Source organism: Lagopus leucura, unplaced genomic scaffold, assembly GCF_019238085.1.
Source record: "Lagopus leucura isolate 7727_CA_CO unplaced genomic scaffold, USGS_WTPT01 Super-Scaffold_100001, whole genome shotgun sequence".
In the NCBI taxonomy this organism is placed as follows: Eukaryota; Metazoa; Chordata; class Aves; order Galliformes; family Phasianidae; genus Lagopus; species Lagopus leucura.
In genome coordinates this window covers 99,008,686-99,036,289 of record NW_024962262.1, presented here as the reverse complement: position 1 = coordinate 99,036,289, position 27,604 = coordinate 99,008,686, and the positions used below count along the sequence as shown (strand labels likewise).

General features: G+C 40.2%; 1 protein-coding gene across 3 annotated transcripts in view; it reads right to left on the bottom strand.

The window, feature by feature from the left end:
• GTF2E1 (general transcription factor IIE subunit 1) overlaps positions 1-27,604 on the bottom strand; it is a 51,802-nt gene that overhangs the window by 21,814 nt on the left and 2,384 nt on the right. For all 3 annotated transcript variants that reach the window (XM_042868001.1, XM_042868002.1, XM_042868003.1), the window contains exon 2: positions 21,313-21,790. In XM_042868001.1, the coding sequence (XP_042723935.1) occupies positions 21,313-21,760 (448 nt within the window). In that variant the 5' untranslated portion in view covers positions 21,761-21,790. The remainder of the gene's footprint in view (positions 1-21,312; positions 21,791-27,604) is intronic.

Here is a 27,604-nt window from a genome sequence, read left to right as displayed (position 1 = left end):
AGCAAGGAAAAAGGACTTATTGGCATCAGGAGTGTTTTATAAATTTTTCTGACCTACAGATTACTGCTGTCTCGAATAACCTGCTGGTCATCTGCCATATCACTCATGGAGCTGTTAAGGAGACATACTGATGAAGCTTATAGTAATGCCAGACAAAGCAATAAAAAGCCTCCCTGACATCTGCAAATCCTGAGAGTCCAGAGGGACTACCTCTCTTGATATCATTCTATCTCATTTCTGTTTCAAGTAAATTTCCTCTTATGGCCAATGTCTCAAATTTGACCACCTGTAAAACAAGAGCCAAAAAAGCTTAAATTGCCTTTGCCTTGTTTTCTGTTTGCTGTCACAGAGCAGACAGAGACCTCAGATTATTGGACACAGGAAGTACCTTTTTAATGGCCTAAAACTATGCCATCATTTAAAAAGAAAGCGTAAAGGGAAAGAGAAGTGCTTAAGAAAATCAATTCCATCCCACCTTCTACATCTCACAATGCATGCCTGTTGAAAACGCAGTACTAAGGTAGATGGTACATGTCTGACAGCTCTAGGTATGTACCACCTGAAACATCTTCAGAGACATAAGTTCTTCATAAATCACACTCCAGCAAAACATACCCTTGGAGGTCAGAGTTCTTGTACATTAAAAGGATGTGCCATGACTGGACAACAGAAGCTGAGCAAAAAGTTTAACAAATTTTACTGAGTTAATAAGATAGACTGACAGCTTATCTAAGCAATCTCAATTTACTGTTGTCTTCCATTACAGAAACAATACCCAAAAATGGAATTCCTATTTTATTTCTTACTTTGATTAAACATAATCCACATCTGCTAACTGTTTCAGCACTTCGTTAACCAGTTTAGTCAAACAGTAAAAAGAAAAGAAAAAAAAAGAAACACACCACTTTGAAGGGTAAGCTACCCTTCAAATCAGCAAAGCGTGGAAACTTCTGAATTGTACCTCTGATACTGTCTTTCAGCTCAGAGGGTTGACTCAGCTTTTGCCTAGTTTTTATTGTGAGTATACAAGGAATTCATGTTTGTGAAGTGTTTCCAGCACAGTAAGTCTCAAGTCCTTTCCTCTGACACAGAGTGAAAACCCAAACCAGGCACATCCATGAGTAATGTTTCATGCTATACATGCAGCCAGTATTCATAAAGGTTTTATAAACCTCTATGCATTTTTATTTCAGGTGTTCTACAATTCCAGTGAGATAAAGGCAAGAAGAAAGCGATCAAATTTACCATTGCTTTTTAGGAGCTAGGTGTAGAGCAGAAACATAAAAGAGCACGAGAACATATTAAAAACAAAACACTAAAAACATTCCTGTTTTTCTTAAATAGCCTCCTCTCCACAGGAAGCTTCTCCTGTCTTTGGAAATATGTTCATCTCTGATAACTGGCTTTACAGAGCTGCTTCTCTCTTATTCCTTCCCTTTTCCCAGGAGGGAGCAGTGGCTTTGCTGATCACGTGCCACAGAATCTCCTGATTAATTCTGATGGACAACCAGCAGCTAGCTGGCACATCATCATCATCATCGCCCTAGGATGAACAATAATCTGCCTCGCCATCTGCTCACAGATACATTTCCAAGCAGCCATCACCCCCTCCAGTGCCACTTCCCCTGGAAGTGATGTGCTATGAAGAGGCGACATGGGAGCGGGGGGGAGCATCCTGCCCTGTGCCACTGAGCGCTATGATGAATGGAAACCACGTTGGTAAAGGCAGGATTAGAGGAAGGAAAAACTGCTGCTTCTCCCCAGGGGCAGGCGATGCCTGATCCCCTCCAGTCGACAGCTCAAAAAGCCCCACCGTTCTTCAGTTGCTTCTTAGGTTTGATGAACAGTCCACAGAAGCAGGGAGGGGTGATGTATATGTATGACGAGCATACAGATTCTTGCATTTATTGAGGCCTGTGCAGAATGCAAGATCAAACCTGTGAAGCTGTAAGGCAGTAAGTTGTTTTGAGACTGCAGGACAGCTCGCTGCCTTCACACCTACTTTCAAGTACAGCAGTGCAGCCCAGGAGGTGACAATCACAGTCTCACTGGAGCTGTGTCACTGCTGAGAAGTGCTGATGCCACCAGCAAACCACAGGGAGACAACACATTTGGAAACTGATGTCATGTTGTCATACAGACTTAAAAACAAATCAGGTGGAGTCTAGGGTTTTGTGCAGTTGGTAAAATGAGCCATGTATTTTTGATGTAGTGTCAGCACTACCACACAGAAAATGAGGAATTGCTGAAAGCACTCCCTGTGATATGAGCAAGAACTGTCAAAATTCCAGTGACGATCACAAAGGGCAAAAAGAAAAGCTAAGAGGGATGCGAGAAAGACTGGGATCATAGAGTGGTTCAGGATGAAGGGATCTCAGCAGGTCTCTAGTCCACCCTCTGGCTCAAACTAGGGCCAGCTCTGAGACGAACCAGGCAAAAATACTGAAAATGAATTGATAATAAGAAAGATGCACACTAAAAACTATTCTCAACAAGTAAGTATTAGTAGTCAGTTTCAGTGGAGATAGCCCTACTGAAGGTCTGCCCAGGTCCTTGTGAAAGCTCATGTTTTCTAGTGACTGGCAAATAAATTCTGAGAACAAAACAAGGGCAGAGGGGGGTACACATGCTTAGAGAGGCAGTGCTGCTAAACCAAATGAAGAAATGTCTGCAATCCACATTATGAAATTCAGTAGAGACAGGTAGAAGGTACTGCCCTTATGTTTTAAAAAGGAGAGTGAGCAGAAAGGGTAACTGTCAAGGCAACACGCTGCAAAAATCTCAGGCTTAAAATGAAGGACAAAATGAACAGGAATCAAGTGTGTGGTGCTGCAAACAGTAAAAGAAAATCTAGTTGCTGTGTATATTAATAAGTATGTCATGCAAAGCATGAGACAATGGTATGTTACACTGCTCCATTCTGCCCTATGACCACCTGTGGTGATAAAAAGACTGCAGCTTCAGATACTGTAATGATTCCAAAGGAACAAAATGACAATTTAACACATGTGCTTCATTAGGAAAAAAAAAGAATGGCAAAGACAGACTTGTTCAGTTTTATGAAGGTCGTGAAAAGCAAGTTTAGGATATTTTGTATGCTTTAGCAACAAAAATGGTGACAAACTGTTCTTCAATTTCTGTAAGAAAATGTAGGTTAGGATATTAAGACAGACTGAGGATAAGGAGCCCTGGAATACTGCTAGCCTTGGTGGTTACATGTTACATGGTTACATCCTGCTTTGGAACATCATGGGCTACTTCTGCTAGCCCTTCTTTCTAACTGAAAGCAGTTCCAAACACATACTAAAATTGAGTTATATATTTTACTAACTGTTCCTTCCCTACTTTGTCCCTATTTTTCAAACTAGAAACAAACATAACATTTTAAAAGCCACAACAGACATAAAATTGACAACCTAGTAAGAAAAATTCAAACAGAACTTCTCTCTCACTGCTGGCGGCTTTTAGATAAATAACTGTTAACAATAACTTCCCTTGGAAAAATGTTGATTCTGTACCATCGTTCTGGTTCACAAATCGATGTCTTCTCAGTATTTTTAAGTTATCTGCTCTATCTTTTAATCCTCAGGATTCCAGTTTTAGCCTGTTTTTCCACTGTGCTTGTGGTGAAAGCCAGACAGCCTAGTTTCTGCTATTTGAAGAGTATCAAATTGCCCATCACCTCTGGAGCCTTGCACTCCATATGGAAACCAATACAACAGCAGCACCAAAACAGTGTCCAGAAAGGACACTGTTCAGTATGCAACAGCATGCACAGTGTCAGAATATCTGAACCTTTCAGATGGTGCACGAGTCTGTGCAGATATGCCAACTACCCTGAGCAAGCATAGCCTGTGTCCCTGCCTTAATACCTTACACTGAAACTGCATGCTCACATGCAAACTTTCTTTCAGTCTGAAAGAAAGCTGAAATGATTACTAAAGTTGTTTTCTTCCAAGAAAATCCCGTAAGAATTCTGTAGGCCATAATACTGGTGAGCCTCTCCACACATGCAACACTGCACCCTGTCCAATGGGAAGTCCATCTGATGCTACACGGCTTGGAGTTCTCAGCATCCCAAGCAACAGAATATTACCTTTTCTCCCTTCCTTTCTTGTTGGCTCCAACAAATGACATTTCAGTCAATACCTCACCAAGGCTGAGTACCTTCCTTTCTGGAATCATAGCAAGCACATGAACTAGCACATTACACATGACTGATACAGACCATCTGCTAACCTGTTTAACTTAAAGTCACAGCAATGCTTTTGACTTTAACACGGTATTTCGCACATGACTCAGCACCAAACATCTCACGATGCCTTCGTCCTGTTTCTCCAGTTTTCAACACATGCAAGCTAAAAGGAGAAGAGCAGAGAATCGTAGGTTGATTCTTACGAGCAACTCTTGTCCACCCTATTCTCTCCTGCTGTTTCTAGTGTGTTTTACTTAGGAGCTATGCAATAAGTCATGTATTTTCACTTCGGTAGATAGAGTGGACTTGCTGATTGGAAAGTGGAGTGGAAAAGAGCTTAATTCAGGTGGAATTTGATGAACTGACCACTAATTTAAAAAAAAAACAAAAAAACATTTTAGGGGTGAAGGCAAAAATTTACAGATGTAGAAAGTGACCAAAAGGATCACCTAAAGGTAATCTGATATAAAGCTGAAAACATTGTCCAAAATCTGAGTCAAGACACTTGGGCTCTCAGTTTGCAACAGGCTTTTTTAAGAAGCCAAAATAAAGTGCAAAAGAGTTTTATGCCAGTCACTGATAAAGTATTAGGTCATTATTTTAATTATTTTATATACTGTATGTTGTGTGTGGTGTTTTTTTTTTTAATGAATGTAGCTTTTTCTTAATAAAACTCAAATATCATTTCTGTGCAGCAGTTCCCCATCTCTTGAACTGTTCCATACAAAAGAGAAGTATAACTACATCAGACCATATGTGAGCTTGAATCTAACATGTGCCATTTTAATAGGTCCTCCAGAGTCACAGAACAAAATTGGCAGGCTTTGTATTCATCTGGTACTTATGGCAGCTGGGAAGGATTCTTCTTACTGAACATAAGACATTTAAAAGGCAGGCATGATCATATAAGTCACTTCACTCAACAGCAGGGCTTCCTTTACTGGCAGCAATAAGAAAGAAGCTCTGCCACTGACCTCTTCAGACTAGATCAAATGTCTGCCTTGGTACAGCCACGCTGCACTTGAAAGTGCCTCTCTCACAAAGTTACTAAGAAAGCCTTGGTAACAAGCTGTGCATGCCTGGTCTGCAAATGCCTGATTAGGAGAATCAAATATCTTGCCCAGCATCAGTGCCTGTGTTCAAGAGGAAATTCTCATTTATTCAGTTATGTTATTGGAATATCTCAGGTCCTGCAATTGCATTTTAAAACCAAACCGGTACTTATTAACATTAGCTTCCTTCCAAAGTCTTTAAAGCAGTAGAAATGTTGGCTGCATTACTTTCTTAAGCTGCCTTTTGTTCTTATTTTAGCAACATTAACTAACAAACAGTGCCATCCTACAACTGATAGTCTGCAGTAGAGACAGATGAGAGGTTTTACAGCTTCATACTATGACTTGAGGAAGAAAATGATGATATGTCTAGACATCCAGCTTTCTCTGAGGATGACACTGACAGTCTCAACTCAGTCTCTTCTGAGCTTCACCAAATTATATCCAGCATCCGGAATGCATCACACAAGTTGGATGGATATGTATAATTACATAGGAGTGTTACTTCATAAACTCTCATTGGAACAGTCAGTTATTACCCTCAGAGAATAACACGGACACAATTGTCCTTTTTCTTTAATTTTGCTGCTAATAAATACCAGCACATTTTAATATTATTCATGTAAATAGGTGTATTAGGCTTATGTGGCAAGATTTTGGTACAGGGAGGCTTCTGTGAGCAGTCACACAGCTGCCCTGTGTCAGATAAAAGCCAGCTCCCACTGCCTACTGCAGGTGGCTGTAGCCTGAAGGAAGCTGCAGCCTGAGGAGAGCCCATGATAGAGCAAGCTGTTCCCTGCAGCCCATGGGGCACCACATGAAGCAGATCTCCATGCACAGCCACAGAGGAGCCCATGGTGTAGCAGTGGATGTGGTCTGAAGGAGGATGTGGCCATAGAGAGCTCCCCTGCTGGTCTGGGAGAGCTGCCACCTGTGGGGATTCATGTGGAACAGTTCCTGGAGGATGAAGCTCATAGTACGAAGGCATGCTGGAGCAGTGCTTGGAGAGCTGCAGCCTGTGGGAAGCCCACACAGAATCAGTTCAGGAAGGACAGCATTCCCTGGGAGGGTGTTCACATGGAAGTGAAGGGGCACAAGGTGACCATGGAGTGGCAGAGAAAAAGCATTATGGACTGACTGCAGCCTCATTCCCCTGTTAGCAATAGGCAATAAATTACATTAATTTCCCCTGAGCTGCGTCTATTTGCCAGTGATAACAATTGGAGAGTGATCTCTCTATTCTTATTTCAACCTCTGCGCTTTCTTTTCATCATTTTTTCTCCCTCCCTATGATGAAGAGGGGGCACAGCATAGCTGAGCTGTAGTGTGAATGCCACCACAGTAGTTCAGTGCAAGAATTCACTGTCTAATACAGTACACAAGAGTAAAGTCATTTTTAGAAAACCACAATATACTGGACATCTTGAGAAGAAATGGCATTTGCATACTGTGCTAGATGCGTGTTCACAGAAGAAATAAAATTGCAGTTGTACCCCTACCATTTCTGATTTCCTGCTGGTTGAGCATCCAGTACTCTTTTCAAAGCCAGAAAGCTCCAGCACTGTTCTGTTTAGATCTTACATGCCCATAACTCAAGTAACTGAATGTCTTCAAGCTCCTTATCGGTAAGTTCTCCTCTCTGCTCTGCCTTGCCTCCTACAATGTATACATTTTTTTTTTAAATCTAATAATAGTAAGGATCCTGAATACTTCACTATTCTCCTATTAAATACACTCCCTTCTTACAGGACAAGGACCAAAAATGTATCTTCCCACTCAGATGAAGCGTCCCTCCCCACTTACACAGCCCAAGATTCTCTCTACACTTTGCATCAGTTTTTTGTTTTTTAAAAAACAAAACTTTAACTTCTCTACATATTTTCAAATTAATTTTGCCTCGTTCACAACAATCTGGGGAATGCAGCAATTTGTTCTGGTTCCATGTGATCACACAGGGACCAAGGGATGTTTTGCCTTAGAGCTACAACTAAATGAGGCAAACAGAGAATTAAAACACAAACAAAACCCCAAACCACATAACCTCGCTCTGCTGGCACCTGCACCAGTCACTCACTGCGCTATGAAAAGTGGAGCTTTTAACTGGAAGCAGGCACAAAAGCAATCACTTGTTGTTGCTGCAATCCCAACCCAGAATACTTCCAATTCTCCTTGGGCACAAGATGAAGAATAGCACTACAAAGTTAGTGGCATCCACTTTTGTATGCTCCAAGGACTAATTCCAGCTAATTCATCACTTAAAAGTTGTAACAACCATTCCCACTTAATGCATTCATTGTCTGCCTGATGCACATCACAAAAACATGACAATACAGATCAGAGGTGCAAGAGAAGCATCCCTCTATTTCACAACAAAGCATTCAAGTACTTGTACAGGATTTACGTCAGGGACAGCGAAAGCCAGACAAAGTGACTGCAGTGGAAGAAGAAAGTTTCAGTTCTTAGACAAAAGTAGTCAGCAAAAGATCAGAGTACTTTATTAAAAACCATATGAGTCTTCCAAAGATGCCAAAACACTGCCTTTCAAACAGAGTCTGATTTAAACCTTTAATAAGAAAATGATACTGCTTTGTATTCCCCCTGCTCGAGATCCTGACACCGGACAAGAGATGAGAAGTTGCCACAGGAAAGGAAGGAAGCAAATCTGAAGCTACAGGAATATGCTAGATTGGTCTCTGAGCTTTTATGATTGCTCACTCCATCAGTAATTATTTTTTTTCAATAGTCACCAATGTAATTTTGAAACTTCATACATGTACTACTGAACTAATATACAAAGGCTGCTCCAAAAGTAATGCCTCCTATGCCATCATATTGGTCCACAAAGTCAGAGGTGGATTTTGGTGGTGGTACGGCAGTAAAGGTTGAACCTTTCCACCAATATTCTACTACATGTTGTTGCTGTGTGACAGATGGCAGCAGAGGGGCAGTCTGACAGAATGGCGCCTTAACATGGAAGTGCGTATGAAGCAAAGGTGTGAAACTGAATTCCTCCATGTGGAAAAGACAGCACCCACTGACATTCACTGACACTTGCTGAACACTTACAGAGAGCAAACAGTGGATGTGAGCACAGTGAGGAAGTGGGTGGTGTGGTTCAACAGTGGTGACAGCAACAGTGGGACATGCAAGTTGGAGGCCAAAGCACAGAAGAGAATCTACTGGTACAGAGGGAACACAGCATGATTATGAGTTATTAGAGAAAAAGAGGGAGCTCAATCTTAAGTTTTGGATGTGCTAGAGGATAACAGGAAAAATAGAAAGCAAAGTATTTCAACTGGGATAAGCAAAGATGTTCAACTGTTTTGTATTCTCATTAAAGAACTGAGGAAATATGATCCAGATCAACTAATAATTAAATGATTGTGTAACTGGTGAAGAACAGCATTTTTAGACTAAACCACTGTTTTCTATGAACCTGAGAGGACATTTCAAGAGTCTATCTTGGCTCACTTCTATTTCATACTTTCTATTAAAGATTTTGAAAGTAGAACAGGATATGCATATGCAGTGTTCTAATGAGACAGATTTGGAAGTCTGCAAGTCTTAGAATGCAAAAGTCTTTACAGACTACAATTATTGTCAGAAGTCCAAAAAATGACATTTACTGAAGTCCAAAGCATAACAGCCTTTATATTACTCACCCATAACAGCATTTTCTCCTTCTATACTGCCTAAGAAAACTCACCACAAACCTTACAAAAACACCTTTAGATTGGCAGAATAGGGATGAAAATGGTGTCATAACTTGATTCTTCAGACACTGCAATGTTGGAACGCTTACACGGATCTACACAGACAAGATCAAAGTGAGTGCCCATGCTCAAGACTGTGCCATAGTGACATTCTCTAACAAGAGAACTTCTGAGTACGATAACAATTCTAAGCTTTAACTGCTATAACCTGAAAAGGAAAAGCATATAACAAAAATGAAGGATTTTGCCTCACAGCTGATAGTAGTTCTTAAATGAAGAGTCATCGCAAGTTGAAAAAAAAAAAAAAAAATCAGTGTTTCGACAATGAGAAATTGCATTTCATATCTGCATGCAAACAATGGCATTACATTAAAGAAAACTGTTCTATATAGTCTTAAAAAAAAAAAAAAATCAGCAAATGCATATTTGAAATTGTATCACATATTAAGTAAGATTCAAGCAGCAATCTGAAAAGATGAAACCTGCTAGTTAAAGGAATTCTCAGGCATTTCTAACACTGATATTCCTGTCTCTCCACATTGAGAAGTTTGCACAGTCTTAATGCTCCTTCCCAAATTGATTATAAACAAACACACTGACATTAATTGCAAATCTCTCAGCTCTCACAGGGAGTTTCAAATAGAAGGCCTCTCATGTTAATTCCTTTTGCTTTCCATCTCCTTAAGTACATACTCACACTTGGTACCACTAACACTTCATTCTCTATTAAATATAGAAGTACAAAGATGAAATTTTTACAACAGTGCTGAAGATTAGCTCGTTGGTATTTCTAAGGCATGAGTTGTATTTGTGTGGGATCTAGAGCTTCCAAGTTGCACAAAATTGGAAACCAGCAAAAATAACTCAGTAGGAAAAATTCTGCTTGTAAAGCTGTTGATTTAATCAGAGAAATCAAGCAAGTGTAAAGAGAAGGTGATTATATTTCCCTTTCAGAGAGAAGGTGGAAACCCTAAGTCAAACAGACAAGAAAATACGTGATAGAAGGGTGATCTCTGGAGCTCATGGCTGCTGTATCAACCTGCAAGCTTCTACTGTGGTATCTATAGCACAGTCACCCCCAGGAACATTTAGGAGGATCCCTAAATCCCCATTTGCATACTGATATGAACATGGGTCTTCAGCCTCACCCACATCTTCTCTGGTTTCACAAACAAAGTTGCCCACGCTGATGACAGTCTACTCCAGGGACAGTCTTGTCAATAAGGCAGCAAATCCTTAACACTGCAACAACCAAATGTATTACAGATTGACATGATCAGGATTTCATTTTGGAGGTTAATATTAAACTGCTGTGGAGTGGACTAGCTTTTATCCTCCCTTGAAAGCAGCATCCCTTGAAAGTTCCTATCTGCTATCTTCTTTCAGCTGTAGGCAGATTCAGATGAACCACTAAGTCACTTACCTGCAGCAAGAGACCTTTAACTAATGAGAAGGACAGGGTGCTGCTGAACACTCCTCAGCAGAAATGTTCCTGTGCTGAACATCATCTGATGTTCAGTTACAACACTGTGTAATAGACTTCCTCAAGTTAAATACTTTGAAGCTCCTGAAAGAATCAAGCCAAACACAGAACCAGCTCAAACTCTTCCAAAATTTTTAGCTTATATACAGCATCAAATACAGTATGTGAACATAGCTTCCTTTCTCTCCTCCTTACTTTTTTTTTAAAGCTTCCCTGCAATATTTGTAAGATTTTAAGTTAGTATTTACATACGTACCAGACACTTTAAACAGAACCTCTGCTGACTTCTCATATCAGAATAGGGATCTTTTTAAAATTGATGTAATCCATTCCCAAGAAGAAATGTCATTGATTCATAAGAGGGTGTTCACAAAGCAGGGAGAACCATTCAGACAGCCATCTCTCCATTTCAGCGGTGAAGCATCACAAATCACCTAAGCCATTGTCTTTTACGGTCAGACTATAACCTTGTCCTCAACTCACTGCAGTAGCGGCCGTGCTGCTGCTTAGGCCTGAGGGCTGACAAGCAAACACTTTTTGAATCAGTTTCACCAGCTGAGTGCAATTATTATGGAAATGTGAAAGGAGGTCTCTCTTCTCAATATAATTCACTGCATTTGGAAGAAGTTGCTAATCATCCCTTTACAACACAAAACTATGATATTCAAATACGTATTCCCATAAATACAGACACAAGAGTTCATACTCAGTCTTGCAGCAAAGTAGTTATCTTCTTGTCAACAGAAGTGCATTCAGAGGATTTTTCTCAGTCTGAACTCAGCAAACTGGGTCATACAGATTCAGACCAACAGCAAAGGTAATAAAGGAAAGATGCTTTGCCTTAGCCCCACATGCAAGCACAACCAAGAAATATATTAGACACATTTAATTCCTTAGGAACAAGCGGGAAGCTAAGAATAAAACCATAAAACAGCTTTGGAGGACTGCAAAGAGGGAAAAATTCTTCCATTACGTGATCTCAGATCAGCTTTATTAGAGCTATTTTGTATTATTGAGCTTTCTCCTGTTCTGCCAAGGCAGCTGCCCATTTCCTTCCGCATCCGAGATCTCCTTTAATCACTGAAGACAGGATGCTGCGCTCTGATGAAATGCCTTTCCTGGCCATCCCTGGTGGAGGGAATTAAAAGACTTGCCAACCCTTCTGAAATGCAAATCTTCACCAAACAGGTTTCATGCCTCTTGTTACTCACCCTGAAGAGCACGTTCAGTGCACCACTGAACGGAGTATGGTTTGATTATCTTCTAAAATGCATACTGTCTCGCACTTATCACCCCCTAAGCTCTGACATTTTTTTCTTTCCTCCTTCCCAAATCTCACATTTTTCAAGCAAAACAGCTTCTGATACCTTCAGGTGATGATAAAGCTTGAACCTCCAGCATTAATTCTCTTATCTGCATAGCCAATATGGCTACACTGAATTTTCCCCCTCAAATATTAACTATTTCTGTCAACTGCTGAGACCTTAACAGTAAACATCACTAACAGAAGACTTCTTCCTCTACACCTTTTTAGAGAGCCTGGGAACATCATTTAATTAAAAAGCATTCTAATTAGAATGGGGAAAACCAATAATCTAGTAAAGGACAAGAGAAAAGAAGACACTGAACCACCTTTGACAGTTCCAGAGAGCAAATAAGCGTCTGTATGAAACTCTGAACACAGTTTTGTGCTTTAGGTTCAATTTCAACCTTACAGCTGTGATGGATGACGTAGAGAGAAGGGCAGTTACTTTCAATAGCCAACTATAAGCACTGTGTGCATCAAGACAAAGTTCTCCAAAGTAAAAGCCAGTATGCTGCAGGATATTCACCTGGAGTCACTACTGAGAGCCATATTGAATCACCACTATGTTTAAAGCCAGACTGAAAATTGCAGTGAGAAATTGGTATTTATGAGCAGCCGCATAACGACAAAAGATGACTCCCCCCTCCCCCCCAATTTTGGAACAAACTATAAAATTTATGCTATTTGACAACAAACTAGATTTCATCAACTAATGCTGAACTTCCAGCAAATTCAGAAGGAACCAGCGACTTCCAATGAAAATATAACTCAGTATTGTTTATAAGTTGAGATTGCTGTTGGTAACCTCAACACCACAGTTAAGAATCAAGGCTAATCGAGCTGGGAGATAAACAGTGCTCATTCTTGCAAATGAGAGGAAGCAGATTTTGTGAGCTGGCAGGACACATGTGGACTGCAAGTGCAAGAAGTACATGTTTGGCATGTATGGAGATGGCATTACTGCCAGATACCAGGCATTTTATCAGGACACCTGCCACAGTGTCACCTGGCATGCTACTGCAAGAAACTTCAGCTTCACAATCCTCAGCTGCTTTGGAAATTGGCTCAGGGAAGCTGTATTATCATTGGCAACCCTGCTGCACAATTGATCAGATCACTATAGAAACCCCATGTTTTTCATCACTCATACAACTGATATTTCTTGGTAAGCTGGAAACGAGTCTGAACTGACATGATAATAGAAAGAACTGATTGAATGTTGCCAGAGGGGATGTCATTAATTTTTCAGAAAGTATAACAGATTAGTGGAAAAGGGTAGCTCACAGATGAAGGTTCAAATGCTCATCCTCAAGCACAGAACTGAGTGACAACAGGGCCCAACTCTGACCTTCTTTTCACCACATGACAAAAAAAAAAAAAAAAAATCATGTTTTGAAGTATAAGAAGCAAAAAATAGTTCCCCTTCCCCCCCCCAAAAAAAACCCAAAACAAACACATCTCCCTCCCAAAACTAAGACAACCTAAAAGCACTTCACCAGACTGACAGAAGGCCTCTCCTCCCTCCCCTCAAGGGCAAGGATTTCATTCTTCTTCAGCATAAATGTTTTTCCTTCAATTATTCCCCATTTCAGACATTGAAACAAAAGATCAAAGAAGAGTCTATATACTATACATACTGAAAGTTATATTCTGAAGTCACTTTCCTTTAACAAGAATGAACTGAACTTGAAGCAAAATGCAAGATGCTACACATTTCTGTCAACAGAGGATCTACTTTTCATTAAAAAAAATAAATAAAAGAGAGATTATAAGGCTCTCCTTACGTCTCCAGACTGAAAACAAATTAATCAGAACGATTCTAACTATGGAACTGGCTTCAGGAAATCACCATAGGCAGCTTTCACTTGTCTCCTAATATTTGTGTGCAGCTTAGTAATGGTTCTGTCAGGTCAGAAACGCTCAGGAATCACCCAGTCCATTCCCCCTTTTAATAAAAGCAATGGGAGTCATATCTCACCTTTCCTTTGCCCCAGATTAGACTTCTTAGCATTTACCATGTTTTCTCCATTTTTAGACATCTTTTTACCCAATCATACTTTTTTTCTGACATCCCCTTCATAGGTTTGTGCAACCGAGTGCCATCAATTGGAACGGGATGGAGTCACTGTCCCCAGAGACAGAACCATGCAGATGTGGCGCTGAGGGGCACGGCTTAGTGGGCATGTTGGGGCTGGGTTGATGGTTGGACAAAGTAATCCTAGCAGACTTTTCCAATCTTAATGATTCTGTTTGTTTCTATCATATTTTGTTCAAGGCTCCAAAAGACCCCTTCAGAATGCACTGTCAGATGGGCAAATAGTTTCTTTGTCTCCCAGAGAAGCCTGAGGCAGTGCTGGTGCATCCAAGAGGTGCATCCAGAAAGCTCAAAACCAAACAAAAAAATACAAACAAAAAAAAGCCCCCCAAAACCTCAAGAAAAATACTTCCTCTTGAAGGAATGCCAAACGAGCAAAGCTTTTTTGCTATTTCACTATTCTAGAAAGTGCAAACAGTTCCTTTTTAAGATATTTTCCATCCCATGGGCAAAGCTGATGAAAATCATCTCAGCATTTTTTCTTTGACCTCTTTCCCCTTCAATTCTACTGTTGTATCATCATCCCTATTTCTGACAGATTTGAAGAAACTTTTTAATATTAGCTTTTAAACTGTTAAAAATAGTTCTTTTAAAGTATTTTTTGGTCTCACATTTAACACACATTAAAGATTTCCCTAATATCATCTACCTACTCAATCTGTAATCATAGGGGTTTTTTCCCTGCAAGTTGAACTGGAAGGGCACACGCTGGATAACATGGAAGGCTTTTGTTTAAGCAGGATCCTTATCTATTCTGCATTCCACACCTCTGTGAGGATATCCTGAGGATAACCACGGGACATTCAGGTTGGATGTTAGGTAAAGATTTCTACCCTGAAGGAGTGTGCAAGCATTGGAACAAGCTGCCCAGGCAAGTGGTGGAGACAGCATCCCTGAAGGTGTTCAAGAAATGTGCAGATATGGCACGTGGGAACATGGTTTAATGGGCATGGTGGGGATGGGTAAACAGTTAAACTAGATGATTAGAGGTCTTTTCCAAACTTCATGATTCTACAGTTTTAAAGCTGGAGAAATCTACGAAATGAAGCATTTCATGGTAAAGCCCCATTACCACCTACTTCCCAATATCATATGACTTACAGACTCATGAATGATTCACACAGATGCCAATGACTTTTTACTGTTACTCCACTGTAATTATTTCTTGGACACAGTATAAATAGCAAATATCAAAAAATTCAAAAGATATCTACCAAATTTAAAGTGCATTACAGAAAAGCAGCATTAATCTGTTTGTTTTTTTTTTTTTTTAAAGCACTTTGGAACCACTTGGTATTATCTAGAGGAGTTCTATCACTTATTCTTCTCAGTGCGCTAGTAAAAGCACTGTCCCACAAATAAAAGGATTCCAGATGTGCTCCTAATCTGACTTACAAGCAGAAGTCCATGACTAAAAGGACGACACTTAGCAGATGGTATTGCTGAGCACGCAGTATCAAAAGAACAGCAAGATATCAGAGTAAAAGAGAGAAATGGTGCAGTCCAGCTTTCAGCATATCACTACAAATGCTTTTGCAACGTTCACAGGTCTAGAGATCTTATTGTTATCTATTTCAATTTGCAAAGCCAAAGTAAAAGTGAAAGCGATAACCCTTACTTGAAGGCCAAATATTGCCTGGGCTTCTAATAATAAGATGTCCTTTGCAGACAAAAATCCTACCAATCCTACTGTAAGTAAAGGCTTGCATTTTTCAGATTAAAAAAAATAAAAGTAGAGGCACACCAGCCAGAGAACAATCTGGAGTACAGGGAAGGGACCAACCAGCACTCCACAGACAACAGCACTGAGTTTTGGATTTTGCCTGGAAAGAAGCCTTTGCAATCCTGGAGTCTCTAACATTACTGCCACCTATTTCTCTCCCAAGTCGAATAACCTATGTGAGATAAAAAGGTTCCTTTCAGAAACAGCATCCAGCTTCAACTCATTCCCTTCAGGTTATAGATAGAACCTACGTATTCCTTGTAAGGCTTTCTGAAGAGCCTTACTTTCTTAAAACATGCTTACTTTCATAAAAACATGCATTAATTTTGATGTTTCTCTTCAGTTTTTCCTTTCCTGTAGCTCCAGGCCTTATCACACTGGAGCACAGCAAAGCTGATGGGAGTATTCTTGCAGCTTTTGCCAGAAATTTGAATAGCAACAATGAAACTAAGCAGAATATGGATAGTTTCCTTTTGCTGGTGTGTGCCAAAAGCTTTGTGTGGCAGGGCAGACAAACAAAATGTGCCTGAAAAGTCAAGAAAAATCACGCTGCGATTCATTTGCAAGCAGTTGGAAAACTAACAACAAAGACAATGAAAGAAATCTCACAGAAATTCAAGGTTGTTCAAAACTGAATTGCTCTGAATCCTTTCTTTTTCAGGGAAAGTTTCTGGTCTGCCAATTCACACACAGACTTTTTAAGTCCTACTTTTGGCTGGTAAGGCTGTCAACTGCTGTGGTAGGAGTATCATAGAACACACAGACAGCAGTATATGGTAGACAGAGCTATCTAGGATGCCTATTCTGAAAAAATTGTCCAAAGTAAAGGACAAGAATCAATGAAGCAAAAACAAATCAGATTGAATATATAGCATGAATGCATAGAATGAAAGCTCAACGTGATTTTTTTTCTAATGGCTGAAAGGGAGAGAAATCAAAGAGATGTACCAGAGATGGACAGGAGAGCTCCAGAAGAAAAGGCAAGGCAAAGAAAAACAAGCAGAAGAGGGAGCGTAGGAAAAACAACAAAATAGATAAGACAGACTCAGAAGTCATTTGAATTGGATGAGGAAGATTTGAAGAACTTGCCTGAGTAAGCAGAAATCCAGAACAATAAAGTGGTTGTGTTTTAATAGCTTGCTGAGGATGAAGTGAGGAAGTGAATGCCCAGAAGAAAAGGCACCAGATAAGGCAAAAATCAAAGACTGGTCAAGCTTCTAATCTTAATAACAGGGCCCAAATCATGTAAAAGCTCACCTGAAGAAATGATGCGTGAGTGTGATATAAGATGCTTTGTGCCAGGTACAGAAAAGCAGCATCTGAACATAAGTGTACTTTATAACAGGAATGCATGTAACGAGTGACAGTAAAAGGAGAGGGGGGATGAAGTTCAAGGTGTTATTTCCCCTTCTAGAAAACTGAGGCTGCCACCTTTAACTATTCTTCCTAACAGCACACCTAATAAGTCTCATGAACAGCATGCTACCAGCACAGTGCATCTCCAGGAGCAGTCAGATTGTAATAGCTATTCATCAAACCAGGACCAAACCATGGGAAGGCAAGGTAGACATAAGTAGTCAGCTGCTGCAATATCCAGTAACAAAAGACTCTAGTAATTACAACCACAATTAAGAACATCCCAACAGCATCATCTTCCTAATTCACATTACCCACTCATCCTCTTATTTCCATTATTATTCACATCTTACCTAACCAAATGTTACAGTGAGGACACAACATATGGATGTAGGTAAGAGACAACTGCAAGTACATTTGCTGTTAACATTATGTTTTAGAATAAGAGAAGTGAAAGAAAACAAGCCTGTAAAAAAATTAGATTGCAAACATAGAAGTGAACAGAAAAGTTACTTTATTTAGCATTTATTTTCTTTCAAAAATCAAATTTACTTACTACCCTGGTAGATATGCTGACACAGTTTGGTATTTAGAATACACAAGGAAATCCTGGGCTTAATACTAGCCAGTGTAAGGCACTGCAGGATCTAGTTTCTCTCACTCCTCCACTTCAGCCCCACTCTCCCAATTGCAGTTTCTAGTCACATCATTTCTTTCAAACTGACCTTGAGGTTTGACAGTCAAATCCAACGCTAGTCTAGATTTACAAATATGATAGAGTTTGAGAACACGATACATCAGAGACCTTCCCCAACCAGACCCACTTAATCATGCTACAGAACACATATCCACGAAAATAATTTCCATTTTGATGACATTCAACAAATCAACCAGCCTAAGCCAGTATGCATAGAGAAAAGAAGACAGCTCCCTCTACTGGGTGAGATAATGCAGCTCTTGGGTCCACCTCTCACCCTACAGAGACCATACTAGCACATATGTAAACTTCTGAGATTTACATACACATATTTGTAAGCCAATCCACAAATTACTACCTAATTGCTTAGACTGCTCTATAGTTCCAGGAATTAAAAGCTTCTATAGTTTCTACTTTTAAAACCACAGGAAACAGCAATCTTCCCAAAGGTCTCTGAATGAGCCAGATGAGGTAACATCCCATATGAAGGTAAAACACTTGAAAAACCAGAGTCCCTTATGTCAGTGTTCATTGAAAGCCCAGGTCTGGAAGCAGACAGTTCAGCAGCGTTATTCACAGTACGCAACTTAACACCTGACTTCTCTTAGTGTTACTCAATTAAACCTTTTCTTGTACAGCTCTGCCTCAAGAGACAGTCCTTACCTTGTTTAAGGGAATGGCTGCAGCTTTCTGCCTGCATGAGGCTTCCTCACAAAGGCTATGGCAGACAATTGCTAGCATGCATGCAGAACAAAGCGATGAAAGATCAGAGCGCAGGTCAGACAGCAGATCACAGCACAAAGGTAAAGCAATGATCAGTTTTCAAGTGTTTATAACAGGATCTCTTTGGAACATTACAGTGTTTTTCCTTTCTCAGTCACCTCGAATGAAAAAAGGCTCAAAGACAGACTTTATTCATACAGCATTTGTGTTTTCCTTGCTGTAGTTCTCAAAACATTGAAAGTGGATAAGAACTGTCAGCACCATGCAGCAAGCCAGACTGCAGCAATTCCTATCAAAAGCAGTCAGGCCAATGGGCAGAATGCAAACCTGAAACCTCATGAATTCAAGTTCTTACTACATATTTTCTGTTGCAATTAGCTGAGTGAAACAAGTGTGAACTTGCATGCTCAAAAAGACTCTCTTCTGTAGGAATCTAAGATATCACCTCCGTGTTCAAAAGCCTGGAAAGACAACTGCAACTTTTAAACTATCACTGCACGCCTCTACAGTAACACCAAATCTACCTGCAAAAAGAGAGCAGCTTATCCAAATGAAAGCTCTTAATATGGTTTTCTGTTACTATCAATTCTCCAGGTACATTTGGAATGGTAATGCAAACTTATTTTGCATTGCCTATATCATTTGACCTAGAAGGTTAACAAGGCTCAAAGCTTTTAACTTGGAGTTCCAAGAAAGCAAAGGGAAATACAAGAAAAAGACAGCAAGAGCTTCAAGAGCTTCAAAATAAGCCCTCAACATCAAGGCACAGAGAACACAAAATTCCAACAGAGGTACAGCTCTGCAATTCCTCATAAAGGATGCAGGCAACATGACTAGGGAAGACTGCCTTCTGTACATCCTTTTCCCTGAAAGAAAAAAAAAAAGCCTTCAAAAAGAAAAAAAAGCAGCCTGACCCACGTTCACAGAGTATAATAAACCAACTTTCTGTCCCTTGTTCAAGGCACGTTACAGGTAGTTTTTTTCCCCCCACTGTTTTCACAACAATTAATTCAGTTTTCAGCCAGGCTTCACAAACACAGAGAATCTTTTAGTTAAGATACATGAACACTACGATGACAAAAGCAAACTTGGTGTCTGCTCAAAAGTATTTTTCAAATAAAACTGAACAGCAATCAAAGCATGACAGTACACCTCTGTGTTTCCTTGTCACCATCATTTAGTTTCTCTTGGCAAACACTTTCCCAGCCTCCAAACAACAATAATCACAATTTGTATTGAAAAAAATAAACACCTCAGCTTTTGCCAACATTATCCACAAAGGAAGTAGAGCAGATGTGAAGCAAGAGGGCCTGCAGTCTACATGAAACAGACAATGGGTGAAGCTGGGAGGCTGACAGAGATGCTACAGTTACAACTTTGTGACTGCGATAGAGTGATCACAAGCACAGACAGACATTAGAAACCTTCTTACCATCACTAACAAGGAATGGGAAAAGAGAGAGCCTGTTCTTCTAATCCTACTTTCATTCTAGAACAATTGGGTCAGTTTGCATTTGATTTTTAACCAGAAAAGAAGAAAGAAGCAAATGGAAAGTCAAGAAATCTGAACTGTCTCCAGTTCTGCATGACAAGGACACTGAAGAAGCAGACAATAGAACAAGATGCCTTTTAACAGCAAATTGCCATTAAATATAGCTACTAGCATAGAAGATGCTTTCCATGCTCTGTCTGCTCCATAGACCTCTCTAGCCCTGCTTTTTGACTTACAATATTTTATCAATGCAGCTGCTGTCCAGGAGCAGCTCAGGTCAACCGTGACTGAAATACCCAGGGCTTTCAGCTGCCCTTCAGCCCTTCTGCTGCCAGGAGTTTCAGTAAGTGGGAGAGGTGAATGCACAGCACTGATAAGGCATCCTTGGAAAAGGGTGGCTATTCACTATACAATAAAACCTGGTCCCCCTGCACACCTTGTTCAGAGTTCTCTCTGGGAGACCTAAGAGTCTCAGTTCTTTTCTGATATGAAATCCCAGAGGACAGAAAATGCATGTGGATAACACAAATCCCTGTTAGAAAGCAGTCGTTTTTACTTAAGAAAACGCACACAGGGCAAAGAATTCAAATGAAAAGATTAAAGAGTAAGGAAACTAGTTCAGAGGGTAGAGGCCTGATGCCCAACCTCTGCTCCCTGCCTTCACCTCAAAATAATCCCAGATTAGAGAAGTAAAATAGGATCTCATCAGGCGCAGGTGTTTCTTCCCTCACAGGCACAGATTCAGACTCAAAGCATTTGGACTGCGCCAGCAGTGACACCTTGCAATGACTGATTTTATATGCATGAGACAGATACACATCTCCACTGAGACACAGACTTGGGACAAAAAAAAAAAGGTTGTTTATTCCCAACCACAGACAAGTCTGTAATTAATTCCTTTTAACTTTTGTGAGAATGCTTTACACTAGGGAAACTAGGTCATGCAGTATAATGAAATGGCTAGAAGAAAATTAAACAGTAAGAGTTTACTCCCTGCATGCCCATATCTACATTATAAATTTTCATATAAAGTCAGCAATTTATATGTCCTCTCTGCAAACAAGAAGTCAAGAAGTAAGTGACAGTTTAACCACAAGATCAGCTTGTATCAAAAAGCCACCAAAAAGGACAGACTGCCTTTTTCATTCTTGAATTTGACGGGGATGAGACCTCCATTTCTCCGCTTCTTATAACTCAAGTATATCTATTTACAAGCATTTTACCAGAATTACTATTTGCCTGTACAGATAACATAAGAACTACACTATCCATTACCAAAACTACCAGCAGGGCAGCAAAGTATGACTCTTTAGATCACAGCAATAGCATACAGTATTTTTGTAGTCACATGTTTATCTCTGCAGAAACAGAGTGCTCCCACCTCCCACCAGGCTTGAGAGAACCACTCTAAGACACCCTTTCTTTAACCCAGCACTCGCAAATGAGAAAGCCAGAGCACTGCTCCCCATGCTCTTACCTGCCCTGGGGTCAAACAGCTGTTTGGCCTCCAAGTCTGTGAAAGTACTGAAGCAAATGGGGCATTTAAAAGAGGCGCGATTGGTGGAGTCTCTCTCATCCGTCTCGATCCTCCTCCTCATGTGGTCCAGCTTGTACTTCACCACATTCACCAGCAGGCGGTAGTTGATGAAGTAGTAGTTATGGCGAGTGGTTTTTCCATCTGCAGCTGTCTCTACCCTCATCCTGCATTTGATGAACTTGTCACCCTTAAGGGTGTTGAGTACAGAGCGCAACTGCTTCCGATCAAATTTAAGGAGCTCTAACATGTCCTCTTCCTTCACACAGGGGTTTCGGATGAGAATGTCCAGGGCCAAAGCATGCTCGATGCCATAAAAGCCACGCACAACATACTTGGCGAGGCGCTTGAGAGCTGCAGGGACCTCAGTGAGGACGTCTGGGTCAGTCATAGCAGCTTCAGAGCTTGACCTTCATGTATCCTGTAACAAAACAAAACAAAAAAGGCACTTAACTTCTGAAGTCAGAAGACTAGTTTTATGTATCTTTTCTACAGCTAGGAAAAGGATGTGGCACTTTCCATCCTTAGATGTTAATAATGTCAATGCAACAATTGTAGAATTAGGAACTGGTACCTCAAATTCATAACAAAATGGTGGAAAGCAATAGCACACAAACTGCTACCTTAACATTCAGACAGTTGCAGTTCTACTCAGAGCTGAAACAAGAAAGCTGTCCTGAATCTGAGCTCCAGCAGACAGCTTCCTCAGTGATGAAACTTTTACCTTGGTAGAAGCAGAAAAAGGCTACAAGAAGACAGGCCTTAAGACAGCCCACAAGAGTGGATGTAACAAGTGGATGTAACAAAGGGAAGCAACTCTTCATATAGTACAAGGCAAAGGTTTACTGGCATTTCACAAGGTTTTGTGCGTTTTCCCGCTGCTATTTCAAGCCTATCTCTAGCCAATAAAAGAATTTCCCTCCACTCAATCCACATATATATGGGAGGTTCAAGGTAAGCATGAGTATTATAAATGCTTTGGAAACATGCAGAGGTTTGCACCTCCAGTGAACATCAAATAAACTTTTGACTGGTCTATTTCAATAACTTATTCTGCTTCAGGGTATGAATAACCATTTCTTATGGTTAAGCAAAAGGTTCCTCAAAAAGTTACAAAAAAAAAAAAAAAAAAAAAAAAAAGCCCAACATAACACATATGAAGTTGTTTGTTCTTCATTGCTAAGTAATTTTTATCTGTGAGCTAATGTCAAAAATAGTTAAATTCTGCCAATCTCACTGAGAGATTGTTAGATTTTTCCCACACTGAGCATGTCCCTCCCCAGCACTCGAGTCTTAAATAGAGAAAAGTGGGAAAAGACAGCAGAAGGAAGGATTTGGATGGGTGTCCTGTTTTTTATCCACCGTTATCATAAAACCCGTAATATCTTTTTTGACAAACAGTATTTTTACAGTACTTTTCTGTACTCCCCACGCTAATACACCCCCTGAAATTATCAAGCTCTATATGTTTACCCCCCAGCTGATGACTCACTTCCATCAGGTAAGACTGCTCAAAGCTTTGTTATCACTTAGCACAGTAACCCACTTGGATTTTATCTTTCATACGAAAAACGCTTCCCCCTCAGAAACCTTAAACACCATTAGTCATTGAAGCTTTACTTCTCTTTAACCCTCCCCTGCATTCCTCTCAAGGGTTACAGCCAGCACAACTACAAAGCAATTCAGCCTTGCACTGCGGTTTGTTGGTTTCATCTCTTGAATACAAAGGACATTCTTATTTCTTTCTGTTAAAACACTTCCCCGCCTCAGCTCTCTCTTTCTCTGTCTTAAGGCCAAATATTATTCATAGTGCTCAAATTGAAAGGAACTGAACAAAATCTGTTGTCTGTTTGTTGGCAGGCAGAAGTGCTTATAGAAAACAGTGCCTGGATGTCCAGCTCCAACTTCCCTTCAAGGAAATGTAATTATGTTTATCCCAGCATGAATTAGCTATGAAGCAAGTATTTCTCAAGTCAGCCTTCTTCTGCATGCCTCACGCATAATGGCTACAGCCTCACAAAGGTCATTTTTAATGGAGCTTTGTGCTAAACTGGGTAAAGATAAAAGTGTTAGCAACAAAGGATGGTCCAGTATAAATTAGTCATACAAGACTGAAAACTCTTGCATAAAGAAACCAGAGTCCATGTGAATACAGTCCATGCGAATACATCCCTGAAAAATCTCTCATTCTGTTAGTATTTTCAACAATTTTACAATCCCTTACAGCTAAGCCTTGGTTTTGACTGAATCTGTCAGCAACATTTAGACACCATAAAACTGTGTCAACGCAGAATCTAGCCAGAAGCTTTATTCGTTCAAGTTGAATAACTCTACTTACTCAGAGTGTTGCACTGTGCCTAAACTATTAAGATTGACTTGAAGTCACACCTGGCAACACAGAAATAAATTAAAAAGACAAACTTTGGAAGTTGAGACATTTCTAAGTGTTGATCCCAGAAGCAAACAAACAAATCTCTATGAACTCTGTAATTCTAAGCAAGCACGTCTCACTGTAGATATGTCACCTGAGAACTGATGGAAAGCATTTTTTCTGCACCAATGTCATTGATTAGACAGCTGTAGAATTCTGCAGACATTCTCCAAACAAATCTAGGATACAATTTCCTGAATTATGCCTTATAAGTTTATATTCAGACCCACAAGACACTAATAAAAAAAAAAATCTTCTGTGAGAGTATGTAGAATCTTAAAATCATAGAACCATAGAATCATAAGATTGGAAAGGACCTGCAAGATCATTTAGTCCTACCATCCTCCCATCACCATTGCTACCACAAGCACTGAACTGTATCTCGTAGCTCCTCATCCAAATGCCAGGGGTGATGTCTCCACCACCTCCCTGGGCAGCCATTCCAGTGCCTGACCACTCTCTGAGAGAAATAGTTCTTCCTTATGTCTAACCTAAACCTCCTCTGGTACAACTTGTGGCCATTTCCTCGGGTCCTGTTTGTTGCCTTGGAGAAGAGGCCAAACCCCTCCTCATCACAGCCTCCCTTCAGGAAGTTGTAGAGTGCAATGAGGTCTCCCCTGAGCCTCCTCTTCTCCAGACTGAACAATCCCAGCTCCCTCAGCCGCTCCTCATAGGATTTGTGCTCCAGTCCCTCACCAGTTTTGTTGCCCTTCTCTGGACACGTTCCAGAGCCTCAGAGTCTTTCTTGTAGTGAGGGACATGGAAGAGATTTAATAAATTTTCTTAGTATCATGTGCTAGGATTCAAAACTCTTCATCAACAGCGCCAGGAGTTTGCATACAATTATTTATTCTCCCTTACTGGAGTTCCTAGTCACATTCAAATCCCCTTTATCCTCTCACCATACTGGGTATATCTTGCATGTAACACTGGTTTTCTGCCAGGCACAGATATATGGAAATACACGCATACTGGAAACACCACAAATCACTCTCCCATCAAACTTCCCTTCAAGAAGATGAGCCTTTGGGTGGAAAAAAATATGACTAGTGTCAGCTTTAAGGAAAAAAATAAAAGAAAGAGAGCCAAAGAACATCCTTGTCAAGGCCAAAATCTAGCACAGTTTCTCTAGGAGAAGCTGACATATTGGCACCCTACCACAAATAGTCCCAGGCTGCAGCACAAGCCCAACTCCTTGCTGTCTCTTATTAGCCAGGACAGGATCCATCTCGCAAACAGTAATCCAATACCACAAGAATACAGTTATAAAATACAAAAGCAAAGGATTTTACCACTGTCTTCTTAAGCAGTGATTTTACATCCCATCGGAGCGCTGAAGTCAAACTTGAATTAATTACATGGGCAAAGAAATATGATAACATCTCCTAACAAGGTTTTAATGAACGTGCATCTGTTTCATAATAACATCTGTAATGCCTTTAATGTATGAACTTGAAGGGACACTATCTGGGAAGAAAAAAAAACAAAAGAAAAGAAAAGCAATGGCCAAGATAAAGCACTATGCAATATGCACCTGCAGCATCCATAACAAAGCACACTAGGCAGGACAATGCTCTGGAACACCCAGTTTCTAAATCGAAACATGGCCTTGATTAAAAGACTACTGGGGAAAATGTTGTATTGGAATTACATGAATACAATTCAGTATGATGGATATATGAAGAACACAGATGTATATGGTGCTACAGTCCTTCTGTAATAACGTTTGTTTTTTGAAAAATCTGCTGGAAATAAAGGTGCACAGTTACACAAGATAATAAAATCTGTTGGATAAAGAAATGCAGGGAACAGGTTGCAAAACAGAAATCATACATAAGGCTGAATGAAATGCCCAAGACACAGGTCTTGAGCGTACTTACAGATGTGAGAAAATTTCAGTTTCATGTTTTAATATTTTTTATTTTGTCCAGAATATGAATTTTGGAGTATTAGGCAATGGCCTATTACTTGATTAGTTAATTCAAGTAATTCGCCATTAACTTTCCCTGTTCACTTTCTGTCTTCCTTGTATTCATGTTCGACGTTTTACAGAGTACTTCACTTTTAAATATGACAGGCTTTTAAGAGCCACTATGCTCCACTGCCTCCTTCCAGTGGTCACTTGCAAACTTCAAACCTAGCTTTATAATATTTAACTCTAATGAAATGAATAATTGTCCTCAGGAAGATGATAGGGTTGAGCCAACGGGAGTGATTCTGAACCTTCCTGAATACAAACAAGGGAGGCACAAAATGGGAATGGGAAAACTTGTCATCTAAACTTCAAATGGATGCACAAAGTAACGTTGGCCACTATCTCAAGTTTTGCCAGGGGAGGTTTAGGTTAGGCATCAGGAAGGTTTTCTTCACAGAGAGGGTGGGTGGGCAGGTATTAGAAGAGGCTGCCAGGGAAGTGGTTTAGTGCTGGGACTTGGTCAGTCAGGGTTATGGCTTATTCCTCTATCTTTTACAATGAGAATGATTTTAGGATTTAAAAATGGCACCAGATCACAATCTGTGCAACATATCCTTATTATCTAGAACTGCCTTTATACCACATCATTTGCAAAACTCAAGTCTTTCAACATTTCATCAACAGCCTACTGAATTCCTTTCCCTGTAAATTGCAATAACACTGCCTGTATTTGATGTGAAATCATTCACTTTGTTTGCAAGAGCTACCTGCCCTGAAGTATTACAGCAGAAAATTAAAAACAAAACAAAACAAAACAAGCTTGCTAGCACTAGAATCCCATCTTCTTTTGGCATTCCTTAAACAGAAACCAAGTGGCTATAGGCCATCGGTACCTTTGTCTTCTTCTTAAAGTTCACTTCTTTTATTCACTCCTGCACAAAAAAAGGCTGAAAAGCTGTGAGAATCCTTCTTTATTTTTTTTTTTGGCTCAAACAAGCTCCCTGAGGTATTTCTTACGATAAGGCTCTAACTGATTTATTGAGGAGGCAAGCGATGGGTGCTACTGTGTGACAATCAACATCACTTTGAGGACACTTGGAAAGCACCTTCCTCCAGAGCTGCTTGTCTCTGGAAAAGAGTGTTCAGGAGTGTTTACTGGTAGAAGATCAGGCCCATGACTAAATAGCTTCAGCTCAGTATGGGAAAACTGGGGAATGATACCATTGTGTCCTGCAAAAAACAGGATGCAGGTGGGCATCCCTCTTATCTGCTGGCAAGGCCTGGAGGATGGGAACAAAGGAGTTTCTGCTGAGATCCCAGAGCCAGAAGCTGCACTCCAAGGAGAGCTGACTCGACCACTTTGGACTTATTTATAATTTGGTACTACCACTGAAAAGTCGTCGTCATCATCAAGAGAACAATGATTCCCGACGACTCACCACTACCGAAGATCAATGACTGAACTACAAACCATGCTGGATCCATGGTGGTGACTATCTCTTGCTTCCTACAAAGACTCCTTGCTTCTATTTCCTATCTTTTCTACCGCTCTTCTCCCCTCCCCCATCTCCCTGATTAAGATTTGTAATAAACTGGTCAACCACCATTTGAACCACAGTTTCTTAGTCTCACACCAGGTATACAGATATCAAAGAACCTCCTCTCCCTCCTATAAATTGGAGAGAGACAAAAAGCCCAGCTGAAAATATGATGTTTTCACCTAATCTTCTCAGCAAAAATACAAGGAACTTCAACTAAGGCAACAAAGCCCAATCGTGCAAGCAGAAGCTTGAGAATTACATTCTGAGCCTGCACTCGTCATCACGTTCATGATTTAACCTCACATAACAATAGCAAGACATCAGTGAATTTAAGGACTATTTATGTGT